Below are 15,082 nucleotides of genomic sequence, written 5' to 3' on the forward strand. Positions count from 1 at the left end.
TACAAATATAATTATATAGCTTTTGCATATATATGTATCATCCACAATTTAAAAACCAATTAAAGTAACAGTAACCTGTAAAATTCAACAGAAGATCCAGAAATAAAACTGGAAAAATCTCCCAGAAAGTAGAATAGACAAAGTTAGATGATAGGGAGAAAAAGAAAAACAATCAAGGAAATAGAATATCTGACTGATAATGTTTTCAAGAAGACAGAATAGACAAATATGGAGGTGAGCAAATTATAAAATAAAAAAAAAATTCAGAACTGAAAACCCACCAAAACACATTATCATCATGAAATTTCTGAAGCCGATGAGGGATACAGACCCTAAAAGCTTTCAGGGAGAGTTTGAAGAGTGACAAGGAAAAGCTCAGGAATAAAAATAACTAATACTTCTTGAAAGTAGTATTAGAAGCTAAAATACAATGAAACAACACTTTCAAAATTCTGAGAGAAAATTTTCTATCTAGAATTCTGTACACAACAAAAGTTATCAATAAGAGTACAAGAGACTATTTTTTAGGCCAGAAAGGTCTAAAAACCATTTGCCTTCCATGTACCTTTTCTCTAAAAAGATGTCATCCAAACAAAGAAGTAAACCAATGAAGATGGCATGGAATCCAGGAAACTAGAGATCCAAAAGAAAAGCAAAAGGAATTTCAAGGATGATCTAAAGAGAAGATAGCTGTTTTAGTAACCCTAGTGAGAAATCAATACAGATTAGATTAGGAAGATTAAGGCCAAAGGGAAAGGGAGGGAAATAACAGATCACTTAGCAATGTATACAAAAATGTAAACACTAGTACTAAGAAGGGTTGGAGAGTTTGGGAAGAATTAGTGATCGACACCTAGAAAATTAATCAAATGGAAAACAAGCCAGTAAACTCTAGGAAATAAAGAATTATAACAAAAGAAAAAGAACAATTTATAGCCTTTAAGATATAAAATAAACCAGAGAACCTTTTTGGCTAATCAGTGAGGAATTATTTTTGTTTTTAGACCTATCCTGAGAAGTGATATAACTATACTGAGAGGATGGGGAAGAGTAAAATGGTAAAATCTTTATGTAACAGAAAAGGAAATTCAGAGATTATACCTAAAATTGACAGATGAAGCAACAGCAATTTAATAACACTATTTCACAACACAGAAGTTAATATCAAAACCAGTATCTGAAAGAGCTGAAAATAGAAATGAGGCCAAGGAGATAGGTGATAATGGACTTTTTTTTATTATCGGCCTTTTCTTACCAGTTTATTTTCTATATTCTGTACACCAAGGTGGGGAGGGTACAGCTCAGTGGTAAACTCTGTACACCAGTATCATAATACCCTTCCACTCTCTGAGCTTATCCTATCTTTTCAGCCCTACCTCTATCACTATGCCCGATAAGACTATTACCCAAGCAGAGTTCTATGTTGCCTATCTGAGTAGAGTATACTTACATTTAAGAACACGTAATGATAAAAATTTCTAAATGATTAGCATAAAATATGTAGCTTCAAGTAATATAATCAAAATACTAACTAAACATTTATTCATGAGGAACCTATATGTGAAAATTAAATTACTTTAACCTGGATTCCATAATTCCATCTAACAACAAATATTCCAATGGATCTAACATTTTCCCTGGCCTGGTACTGATGAGCACATGAAAGGACTGTTAATACACAGTATCCAACTTTAGCAACAGTTATTTTACTTATGACCTAATTTCTGAAAAGCACTACTTTGGATAGTGGTCAATATCTATACCCCTCTGGTCAAATTGCTTAATGCCAAAATAAAAAGCAGAGCCTTAAAAAGTGCAGAACAGACATTAACTTATTCAAAAGCAATAGTGCCTAAAACTGTTCTAAAAAATAGAACATTACAGCAACTTGTAAAATTCAATAGAAGGTCCAGAAGTAAAACTGGAAAAATCTCCCAGAAAGTAGAATAGACAAAGTAAGATGACGGGGAGAAAAAGAAAAATAATCAAGGAAATATAATACCTAACTGATATTATTACATTTATTTATTTAAATTAATAACAATTTTATTACAACAATGAAAAAAGACAATAGCAATGTTGTGTTAGTTTCTGGTGTACAGTAAAGTGATTCAGTTATACATATATATTCTTTTTCAGATTCTTTTCCATTATAGATTATTACAAGATATTGAATACAGTTCCCTGTGCTATACAGTAGGATCTTATTGTTTATATAGTTTATATATAGTACTTTGTATCTGCTAATCTCAAACTTCTAATTTATCCCTCCCCTGCTTCCCCTTTGGTAACTGTTAAATTTGTTTTCTATGTCTGTGAGTCTGTTTCTATTTCGTAAATAAGTTCATTTGTATTATTTTTCAGATTCCACTACTGTTTTTTAAGTGAACATTCTCCTTTACCTATATTCTGGTCAGTATATTAGAAAAATGATTTTTGATCCTTGATAATCGTATGAAAATTAACACTTTTCTCACAGAAAACCTATAAAGAACATTTTGTATGAAATGTGATGGGTCTATTTGTGCACTAAGGTACATTTATGGTACATCTATGGTCCATATAGTCATGGGCCACCAGGTTAAGAATTTCTTTTGTAGGTAAACTGGGCTCTATTAGTAGCTATTTATCCCCTACAAGAACCACAATCTTAATCTAGGCAACAGTATTTTTTGATGCCCAGGACAGAAACAGGAGGAGGGTGGGCAGGGCAGGCATAAAAGTTTTACTATAAAGCACTGTGATCCAGCTGGGTATTTTATTGTCACTTCTCTCTTGTATCAGAATGAACAATTAAGAGTATAACATTCTATTTTTTGGTACTTCTTACTATCAGTTAAAAACTGTTAATACTTTTTGACATTGTGAAAAGAATCGTTAAGTGTTACAAACTGTTTTCCAATTCTACTTTTCATGCTTTAGCTTACATACCCTTCAATATATATTTTCTGAAATAAGTTTTACTTTAGTTAAAATAGGTATTTAAAACAAATTTTTTATTGAAGTATAGTTGATTTATAATGTCGTGTTAGTTTTTGCTGTACAGCATAGTGATTCAGTTATACGTATGTATATATTCTTTCTCATTCCTTTTCATTACAGGTTATTACAAGGTATTGGATATAGTGCCCTCTGCTATAGACCTTGGTTTATCTATTTTATACACAGTAGTTTGTATCTGCTAATCCCAATCTCCTAATTTATCCCTTTCTCCCCTTTCCCCTTTGGTAACCATAAACTTGTTTTCTATGCCTATGAATCTGTTTGTTTTATAAACAAGTTTATCTGTATCATAAAGTAGGTATTTATTAAGTTCTTTTGTCAGATACTGTGCTAAGTACTTTGTTTCTTCACAACCTCATTAAGATAGTAGTAGCTTTATTATTATTCTCCATTCACAAACGGGGAAGTAAGAGTTTACAGAAGTTAAGGAACTTGTCACAATCACCTAGTACACAGGTGATAAAGCAGGACTAGAAGCCACATCTATCGAGCTCCAAGGCCACACTCTTAACCATGACATTTTGGAACAGCGTGAGATAAAGGCAGAGGGTCTCTACAGTTTGGGGCAAACTATCTGAAATTAAACTATCCTGATAAACTCTATGATCATCTAGAGTGTGTACCTCAGGACATTCATTTATGTTACTATGCATTTAAAATGTTCATTAATCATAATCACACAGTGCTTCAAACATTATTACTCATAAAAATTTCAGAAGGGCTAAAGTTTAAACAAATAGGTACACAAGTGAAAATTTTTAGCCATGACCAGCCAAAATCATGTTGAGAAACAGAAATTTGCAAATATCTCTTACAAACTTTGGTTATATTAATAATTGTATTCCCTAAAATTTTATTCTCCATATTCTCAATATATGTATTATTTTTAAAAATCAACCTAATATACTAATTATTATGGAAAAGGAACAAACAGCAAGTGGCTTCCAGAAAGGTCAAAGTGCCCTCTACCATAATACTGATTTTTTTTTAAAGGATTAAATTTGTTACACATCTCCTGCTATGCCATAATGATTTTTTAATCTCTGAAAATAATTATTTTTATAATTTCCAAAATCATCATTATTTTTATAATTTCAAGCAATCGTATACTTCTAAATAATGAAGGGGTAAAGAAAGAAACTGATTTTTATGTTTTAAAAACAAAAGCAAGAATGACTCATGAGTAAGGAGAAGAGGAAGATTCAATATTGATAAACTGTCATTTAATGATTAAAGGTATATAAACCAACATCTTGAGGAAAATTTGATGACTATGCTAATTTAAAATACAACTCACAAAGTTAGTCTCCAAAATACTTAAAAGATGCATACCTCTGTGTCCAGGAATTGATATAAGCAAATATTTTGAGAGTATGTTCCTTTCTGAGCTGCAGTCCATCACCAACTTCTATATCTGATACTGAAATAAAGTAGAAAAAAAATTTAATTATGAATAAATAATGCTAAACCAAATTTAAAGCCAATACTTAAAAGCCTTTGTACTTACAAATACAAATATTTTGGATAATTTTTTCTTGTTTTCGCCAAAGAAATTAAATCTTGGTTTATTTAAATAATGACTAATTTGAGGCTAATTTTGTCCCCCCAAATCTCAGAAAGGTCCAGGAACTGGAAACACTGAGTACCTCAGAAAGCAGGAATACAGGTGAGGCTAAAAAATACTAAAATCTTATTAAGAAACAAACACCTCCTCACTCTGCACTGCACCGCCCCCACCAATCTCCAAAAGACTGTTTCTCCTCTCTGGAGATGCTGAACCAGAGAGAGCTGGGCTTTAGAAAATCAGCTGAAAAGCCAGGAGTATCATACCGAAAACACTGAATTTGCCTGTGTACAAGCATTTCCTACTATGTCATGCCAGGCACTGCTGAGCAGCTCATTTTGCAATAAAGAAAATGAGACTAACAATAAAGCAACATTAGAAGAAGAGTGTTCAAAACCTATGAAACTTTATAACCAGAGCACTGACAAAACCAGTAACTAGTCTGATTTAAAATTTTTAAAAAAGACTATCACAGTTTGCACCAAACCAGTGTCAATCAACCCTTCTGCAGCTTTGAACCATGAGGTTCATGCTTCACCTTTTGACATAAAGGTGCCTGAGGACACTCAATTGTAATAAAGATCATTCCCCAAAAATTAGAGATCAAATAACCATTCTCATGAAGCCATCATTTTGATGACTTTGCACCTACTTCACCTTCTCCACATATATCTACAAAGGAGATAACATTGGCTTTATTTCCTTCAAGGACCCCTATCACTATATGCACAAAAAGAAGGCGTTTCTGAGGACTGTCAGCTTTGTTACTGTTTTTTTCATATATTAGTAGAGTCTTCTCTTAAATCACAAGAAACTGCATCAATCACTGTAAAACACTAATGTGATGGAGGAAAATCCCATATGAACCAGTAAGATGTTCCATTATACTAATATCACTCCTCTGTTTACCAACTGTGTATGGCTTAATGTTCATTAAAAACAAACAAACCACCTTGTTCTAGACCAGACTATACACTCAATGTTGCAACTTAACCACATTCTTCACCTACTCAGCTCCAGAAATGCCTGAAGTCCAAGTAGGAGGTTAGAAGAATCCTCTCTGATACAACTGACTAGAAGGGTAAAAAAAAATCCTCTTGGCCAGGGAGAGAAGGAAAAATCATAGGGCAAAAGTATATGCCAAACAAGGGGGGAAGGATATAGCTCAATTGACAGAGTGCCTGCTTAGCATGCAAGAGGTCCTGGGTTCAATCCCCAGTACCTCCATTAAAAACAAAAAATAAGTAAATAAACTTAATTACCTCCCCACAAACAAAACAATAAAACTAAAGTTTAAAAAAAAATCAATAAAAAAAAAGTATATGCCAAACAAATGGGTAACAAGGTAATGGCACCTGTGGCCCTGGATGTCAGAGACAGTAATGCCCATCAGGCAGAAGATCCTGACCACAAAACCTAGCAACCATGTCAGAGTAAGATGTAGTGGGGAATGAGTTAAGAGAACTACTAAGCTCTTGGTTTGCATGATTTTACCAAGAAGAGACCATAGTACACATTGCCAGTTTCCTTTCCCAGCCTGAAAACAGAGGGAACACATGAATCAAATCCTTCTCTTAACACAAAACACAAATGGCACAATTCTGGAAAAAGCATATGTATGGTCAGAAACACCTATTCCACCTGAGGCCAATATGGCAACCTAACTGCTCACCAGCACAAGCTTACTTATTTCATTTTATCTACCTCATAACCAGAAAGGGAAGGGAAAATCATCTTATCAGGGCCAGACCTCTCCAGACAGATAGCGAACATTATACTCAATGGTGAAAGACTGAAAGCTTCTCTTCTAAGATTAGGTACAAGACAAAGTAGCTGCCTTCACAACTTCTATTCAACATAGTTTTGAAAGTTCTAGCCCAAGCAATTAGGCAAGAAGAAATTGGAAAGGAAGAGGAAAATTATCTCTGTTCATGGATGTCATAATCTTACATGTAGAAAACTCTGGAGTCCACATACACACACTCCCAAAACTGTCAGAATAAATGAATTCAGTAAAGTAACAGGACACAAAATCAATACACAAAAATCCACTGCATTTCTATATACTAACAATAAACAGTCTGGAAAAGAAATTATGAACATAATTCCAGTTACAATAGCATCAAAAAGAATAAAAGACTGAGGAATAAAGTAAACCAAGGAGGCGAAAGACTTGCAAATTGATAACTACAAAAAGCTGCAGAAAGAAACCAGATGCAAATAAATAGAAAAGAAAACTCATATTCATGGAAGATTTAATACTGTTAAATGTCAAAACTGCCCAAAGTGATCTACAGAGTCTGTACAATCCCTATCAAAATCCCAATGTTTTTTGCAGAAATAGAAAACTCCACCCCTTAAGCCCATAAGGAATTTAAAGGGACCCCCAAATAACCAAAACCATATTGAAAAACAAGAACAAAGTTGGAAGACTCATACTTCATGATTTCAAAGCTAAGTACACAAATAAAAACTACAATAAGGTATCACTTCACAACCATTAGGACAGCAAATGTTAAAAAAAAAATCATAAAACAAGTGTAGACAAGGATGAGGAGAAATCGGAACCCTTCTGCACTGTTGGTGGGAATACTAAATGGTGCAAACGCTATGGGAAAGAGTACAGCAGTTCCTCAAAAAATTTTTAAAAGATTACCGTAGGATTTGGCAATTCCATTTTTAGGTATATATATAATACATACATATATACATTAAAAAAGGATTCAAAGCAGAATCTCAAAGATATATTTGTACACCTATGTTCATAGCATTATTCACAATAGGCAAAAGGCAGAAGTAACCCAAATGTACAATAACAGATGAATAAACAAAAACTGGTGTACACATAGAAAAGAATATTATTCACCCTAAAAAAGGAAGGAAATCCTGTCACATGCTACAACAGGAATGAGCCTTGAGGACATCATGCTAATAAGCCAGTCACAAAAAGACAAATACTGTATGATTCTACTTCAATGAGCTATCCTGAGTAATCAAATTCATAGAAACAAAGTAAAATGGTGGCTGTCAGGGGGAGAGGGAAATGGTGAGTTTAATGAGTACAGAGTTTAAGATGAAAAAGTTCTTAAGATCTGTTTCATAACAAAGTGAGTATTCTCAACACTAGTGAAATGTACACTTAAAAATGGCTAAGATGAGAAAATTTGTGTTTTTTACAATTTAAAACAAATTTTAATTTAAAAAAGGAGATATGGAAGCCCAGACTGCAGTTTCACAGAAGCCACTTTTCTTTACAAATCAGAGATCCATTAAAGTTCACAGTAAAATAAATGAAGGAAGGATGGCAACTTCAAGAAATCCACTGTTCTCTACAGAGGAAGAACTGTATTCCAACTCTAAAGGGCTAACCATCTGACCAGGGAAGAGGGCAAGCAAGATGGGGGAACTGTGACACAGATTTAAAGAACACCAAAAATTTCCCAACAGGTGAGATCAAAGTAGAATTGGAAACATTAAGGCTGCGTAATACCCAAGGGAGGGTACCAGAGATGTCATCCCCCAAAAGCAAGAAAAGGAAATACAGTAAACGAAATGTACCTAACTGACACAAAGCATGAGGTAGAAGGTGAAAATAGGGTGAAAAGTAAATGAGTCTCACCACTTAGATTTTAAAAATGCTCATAAAAACTTCAAGATTGGAAATGGATTTTATGATGGCAAGTACAACCTCAAGAGGAAATATGAGAAGATAGGGGGCAAAACCCAGGAGTCTACTGAGAAACCATTGGTAAGTATGACCCAGATCTTACCCTAAGCAAAGGTTAAGTATTCCCATATAAAATCTCACAACTCATTGGATGAAAAAATTCATGACCAATGACCAGGACAAAGGTGCTGAACACAACCTAACATAATCTCTTAAAAGCCAGTAAGAAAGGTACCACCAGCAAAGTCTCAAAAGAACATGAACTACAAGGAAGCTGGGCCCTATCAAGAACCTTAGCCAGCACTAAGGTTAGCTACTAAGGTCAATCCAGATGGGTGAAATGGCTAAAGTAAAAACAGCTCCAGGAAACGTACTGGCCAGCACTCCCAGCTCGAGTTGTTACCTGGGTATACAGAAATTACTAGACTAATGTTTGATTTTAAAACTTATTAATACATATTCACCTATCTTTTGATATAGGGCCTTTCCTTAGGGTTTCAGTCCACTGACTGAAGGTCTGCATCTTATCTTACATTTAAAAAGAAACAAAAGCAGTTCACTGGCTACAGTTTCCATTCTAGCTTTCTATTACAGTAGGTTTGAACACTTACTCAACCTGAAAAGCAATCTAAATGCAGAACAGTTTACAGATTTTTAATTTTCCAAATCTTTCTGTTTCAACCACACCTAACTGAAGAGAACTTTTTTTTTTAATACAACCCATCAACTCTTTTCAAGTCTTTTTTTTTTTTTTAACCTAAAAAGCAGGACATGAAAACACAGTCTTACAAAGAGTTAAGAAAAATTTCCTAAAAGAAGGAACAATTTAGCTGAAAGACAGGAGTTAGGAAAGGGGGAAGCAAGAAGCGCAGTAGGAAAAGGATAGGAAGAAGGGGTGATGACAAAGAAGCCCACAGGTGATGGAATCCTAGTCAGAGGATCATCACCTGCAAAGATAGAGAAAACTGAGAAACATAATGTACTAGATTAATTGCTAAATAAGGCAACGGGAAGATCAAATAAAGTTGTTGAAGCAGCCTAAGGCTTGATTCACTAATGTAACAAGATGCAGACAGAAAATTCTATCAACAGCCACAAGTCATAAATACTTTAAAATCTGCCGCCTTGAAGGTCAAGCGTTAAATGATCTACTCCTAGATCTGGAGTTACAAGCACATTTAAAAGACTAGTCAAAGGGTTAATAAAACAAACATTAAGGAAAGATACTACATAGTTATGAACTTAGATGAACTACTGACAAAATTTACCTTTTATATCCTAAGTGTATTATTCTTTTGTACATATTTGAAATTTGTCATGAAAGGTTTAGTAAAAAACTACACAGAGTAACAATAATACAGATTGAGAGGCAGACTTCTGATCAAAAGAATAGACTAAAACCTTCAAAACATTAAAATAAGGGCTAATCCAGAATTTTACACCCAGGTAAACCTCAATCTAGAATTTGATACCCAGGATAAACCTCAAGAGAAAGGGTGAAATAAAATTTTGGAGAAATACATATGTATACCACTGACAGGCCATGAATAGAAAATTAAACTTAAAAAAGATTAAGAGGTACCTCAAAGGGGGAAAAAAAGGAAAAAGGAAATGAATCTAAGAGCAAGAAGGAAGAAAAAAAGGGAAAAGAAAGAAATAAACATGTGGGTAAACTTAAATAAGCAAACTGATGAAAAATTAACAAAATAAAATACTCATTACAGATCCTCCTCAATTTACATTGGGATTATGTCCCAATAAATCCATTATAAGCTGAAAATACCTTAAGCTGAAAATGTATTTATCACACCTAACCTACCAACCACCATAGCTTAGCCTAGCCTACCTTAAACATGTTCAGGACACTTACATTAGCCTACAGTTGGGCAAAATCATTTAACACAAAGCTTGTTTTATTTATTTCTTATTTTTTAATTGAAGTATAGTCAGTTTACAATGTTTTGTCAATTTCCGGTGTACAGAGTAATACTTCAGTCATACATATATTCCTTTTCATATTCTTTTTCATTATAGGTTCTACAAGATATTGAATATAGTTCTCTGTGCTATACAGAAGAAACTTGTTGTTTATCTATTTTATATACAGTAGTTAGTATCTGCAAACCTTGAGCTCCCCATTTATCCCTTCCTACCCACTGTACCCACTGGTAACTAAGTTTGTTTTCTATGTCTGAGTCTGTTTCTGTTTTGTAAATAAGTTCATTTATGTCTTTTTTTTAAAGTCTGTTTTACAATAAAGTGTTGGAGATCTCATGTGATTTAAGTACTATACTGAAAGTGAGAAAAACAGAATGGTTGTATGGGTACAGAATGGTTGTTAAGTGTATCAGTTACTTACCTTCATGATTGTGAGGTTGACTGGGAGCTATAGCTTACTACTGCTGCCTACCATCACCCAAGAATATCATACCCATATGGCTAGCCCAGGAAAGACCAAAATTCAAAATTCAAGGTACGGTTTCTAGCAAATGCATGTTAATTTCTCACCATCATAAAGTTGAAAAATTGTAAGCCAAACCATCCTAAGTCAGAGACCATCTGTAGTTTGGGACTTTTAAAAGTCAACAGAAATACTAGGCAACAACATAGAAGATGGCAGAAATAAAGAACGGCATTCTTAAATTGTTCTGAATCATATATTTGATCATATATAAAGTTTAAAGTTTATAGGCAAAAACAACAAAAAGGCAAACTTCAAAGAACTACAAACTAGGAAAAGTCCTTGCAAAAGGGTAATCTCTCTAAGCTCAAACAAAAAGGTTAGGGGAAAAAATGAAGGAAAAATGGGCCAATAAAAGAAGAAAAAATGATACATGTGTGGATCAAACATACTACTGAAATGCTGTATTTTTCTTACCAAGTTTGCAAGAAGTTTAAATAACACCTAGTGTTTATAAACGCAAGAGAAAACAAACTCAAGCACTTTCATACATCAGTAAAAACAACATGACAATATTTATCAAAAATATACTGATCCTCTATTATTAAGCATCTTTTCCTACACATTTTTTCTCATCCAAAATAATGGTCAATGATATTCAACACAGCACTGTTCGTAATACCAGACAGCTGGAAGCAACCCAAATGTCTAGAACATAAGACAAGTTAAATTCATCCTGACAGTGGAAAACTATGCATCAGAAAAAGGGATGAGGGGTGAGGGGAAGATGCTATTTATGAGCTGATATGAAATAATCCCCTGGAAGTTAGATGAATAAAGGTAAAAACATTTTTAATTACATAATTTAATGATGATCCTCAAAAAAAAAAAGACTGATCACTGATCAAATGTTAAAGAACTCACTGTTTGAAAAGTGGTAAACAGAAGGGAAAAATCAGACATTTATCCTGCCTTCTTGTAATAATGGTAGTTCAAGGTACTAAACAGTTAATAAAAGGAAGTTTCTCCTTGTACAGAGAGTCCAGCTAATAAAGAAAAATGATAGGATTAGAATATCACCATTTTGCAACTGCTAATGAAATAAAACATCTAGATGATGGCTGCCAGTATTACAAAAAAAGCAACAACATGACATTATTTGCTCTCTGATGGAAGAATATAATACAGTCTTCCCAAGAAATCTAATCTAAATCTGATCAAGCTTCTAAATCTAATAATCAAAGTACAGAAATAGAGGAGACAGAAACAAGTTAAATAATTCCACAAGGATACAATAAGCAACATCCAGAATGAAAAACCTCTGTGGGCTAAATGATCCATGGACTCAGCAGTTTCTTCAAAAAATAACCAGTAAGGGGAAAAAAAAGGAGGAAGAGGTACCTAGAGATTAAAACAGTCTTAAGAAGCAAACCACTAAGGTATCCTAACTGAGGAATGACTCCTAGAAAGCTATCCTTAAAATAAGAAAAAAAAAAAAAAAGGATTATGTGTGTGTATGTATATATAATAATGTAACACATATATTAATACATATACACACACACACATATACATATTTTTTAAAAGAACACATCAGAGGTGCAAGTGGCAGGGCAGGCAGAATCTATAGAATTAGTCCAAGCAGGAAACCAAAAACAAAAACAAAAAGCAAATTAAGCAAAACAAATTTTTCAAAAGGCTTCAAATCAGAAACAAACCAAGTGTCCAAAGAGTGGACTGATTAAAAAAAAAATCCTATCTACACATGGAATTCTATTCAGCTATAAAAACCAACATACTGACACACTAATAAGCAACACAGAACTTACAATGATATAAGCCGAAAAAATGCCAGATACAAATAGTACATAAAGTTTATTTCCATTTTAACAAAAATATACAGAAAACAAATCTTAGTTTGGGTCGTGTAACATACACCAGTAGAGAGTGAGGATATCAAAATAGAAGTTTTCCACTATAATCCTTCCAAAGAACACTAATATGACAATCACCCATGAATAACAAGTCAGTGCCTTTGTCGAAGTCTGAGAGTACATCAGAGAAGTTCCAGCACACACACACACACACAATCCAAGACTGGAAACACTGAAGAGAGTAAAGGAGCAGTTTCACTTTATCTGTAACACCCTTCCCCCCAAGACAGCACAGCACAGTACCAGGAGAAATCTTATCTGAGGATACCCCAAATTCCAAAGAGGCACTCCCAACTCTCCATGTACCTCACTCACACATACATCCACCTGTGGATGGCTTCCTACCTGCACTCCTAAGGGCAGCATGAGCAAGCCTTCACAAACAGTTAATGAGTAAATGGGAGAAAGCACACAAACTTGAGAATTCAGCACTACTGTAGAGAAAGCAAATGGGGGGCTATTAGCATTCAATCCAGCTGTCCGTGATCAGGAGAGGGCATACAACCTTAAGAATTAAGCCTCCAAAGAGAACAAGAAATGAAGAGCAAGCATAGCCATAGAAAAGGTCTGAGGAACCCTCAGAATCCCTAACAGGGCTAACAAAAGATATGTCTCTCCCAAAGCCAGTCAGTAAAAACTAGAGGAGATGACTACAAATGCTGAAACAGCAAATCAAGACATCATGGAACATTAAAAATAAAGATCACATTAAATCACAAAAGGAACACAATAGTTTTCCAGTAATCAACCCCAAAGAAATGGAGATCTGCAATCTGTCCAATAAATAATTCAAAATAGTATTTTCAGGAAGCTCAGTGAGCTACAAGAAAACATAGAAAGACAATTAGTGAAATAAAAAGTACACAAATAATATGAGAAGTTAAAAAAAGAGAAACCACAGAAGAGAACCAAGTAGAAATTCTGGAGCTGAATAATACAATGAATGAAATAAAAATATGACAGGGATACTCAACAGTAGACTTGAGAAAGCAGAAGAAAGATTCTAGAAGACAGGTCAATTCAAACTAACCACTCAGAGGAGAACAAAGAAAAAAAAATGAAAAAGAGTAAAGGAAGCCCACAGAATCTATGGAATACAATTAAGAGAAACAATCTATGCATTACTGAAATTCCAGAAGGAAAAAAGAGAAAAGGAGCAAAAGTTTAAAGAAATAGCTGAAAACTCTCCAAATTTGTAAAGATATTTGGACATCCAAGTTCATGAAGCTCACAGTTCCCCAAAAAATTTTAACTCAAAAAAAAAAAAAAACAAAAAACTTCTCCAATACACATTATAATGAAACTACCTAAAAGAGAGGGGAAAAAAAAATCCTCACAAAGGAACCCCCTCACAAGGCTATTCGTGGATTTCTCATCAGAAATCTTACAAGCCCAGAAAGAATGGGATAATATATTCAAAGTGCCAAAAGAAAAAGCCAATCAGGAATACCTTACCCAGAAAAGTTGTCCTTCAAAAATGAAGGAGAAAGACTTTCCCAAACAAACAAAAGCTGATAGGGTTTATCATCAGTACACCAGCCTTAAAATAATTAGGCAGAAATTCTTCAAATTGAAATGAAAGGATGCTAATTAGTACATGAAAATGTAACACATTATAAAGGTAGTATACAATCAAATTTAGGATAGTCTTACTGTAATATGGTGGTATGTCAATCAGTTAACTCTAGCATAAAGGCTAGAAAACAAACTACTAAAAATAAGTACAGCTAAAATAATTTGTTAATGGATATTCAATATAAAAAGACGTAAACTGTGACATCAAAAACAAAAATTGGGACTCTGAGACAGAAGGACAGAGTCATTGCATGTATCGAAGTTGTTATCAGCTTAAAATGGACCGTTATAAGATGTTTTACATAAGTTTCATGGTAATCTCAAAGCAAAAACCTATAGTAAATATACAAAAGACAGGAAAAGAAATCAAAGCATACCACTAGGAAAATCATCAGTTCACAAAAAACAGTGAGAGAAAGAAAGGAAAAATGAAATTAAAAAACAGCCAGTAAACAATAAAATGGCCGTAGCCAGCCCTTACCTATCAATAATCACTCTAAATGTGAATAAATTAAATTCTCCAATCAAAGGCACTGCCTGGCTGCATGGATTAAAAAAAAAAAAGATCCAACTAAATGTGGCCTGAAAGATACTCATTACAACTTTAAGTACACACACAGACTCAAAGTGGAGATGGAAAAACACATTCCAAGCAAATGCAAACAGAAAGAAGAGGTAGCTACATTTATATCCCACAAAATAGACTTTAAACTAAAGACTGTAACAAGAGACAAAGAAAGTCATTATACAATAATAAATGGGTCAGTTCATTAAGAGGATACAAAAATAGTAAATATACATACAGCCAACATCAGTGTATCTAAATATATTAAGCCAATACTACCAGATCTGAAGAGAGAAAGAGTAATACAATAATATTAATGAACTTCAATATCCTACTTTCAGCAATAGATATATCAGACAGAAAATAAGGAAAC

At 33.8% G+C, this 15,082-nt stretch overlaps 1 protein-coding gene across 4 annotated transcripts in view; it reads right to left on the reverse strand.

Annotated features, from left to right (window-relative positions):
- USP34 (ubiquitin specific peptidase 34) overlaps positions 1-15,082 on the reverse strand; it is a 202,297-nt gene that overhangs the window by 164,688 nt on the left and 22,527 nt on the right. For all 4 annotated transcript variants that reach the window (XM_032497624.1, XM_032497621.1, XM_032497623.1 and 1 more), the window contains one exon: positions 4,336-4,423. In XM_032497624.1, the coding sequence (XP_032353515.1) occupies positions 4,336-4,423 (88 nt within the window). The remainder of the gene's footprint in view (positions 1-4,335; positions 4,424-15,082) is intronic.

This window comes from Camelus ferus, chromosome 15, assembly GCF_009834535.1.
Source record: "Camelus ferus isolate YT-003-E chromosome 15, BCGSAC_Cfer_1.0, whole genome shotgun sequence".
Classification (NCBI taxonomy): Eukaryota; Metazoa; Chordata; class Mammalia; order Artiodactyla; family Camelidae; genus Camelus; species Camelus ferus.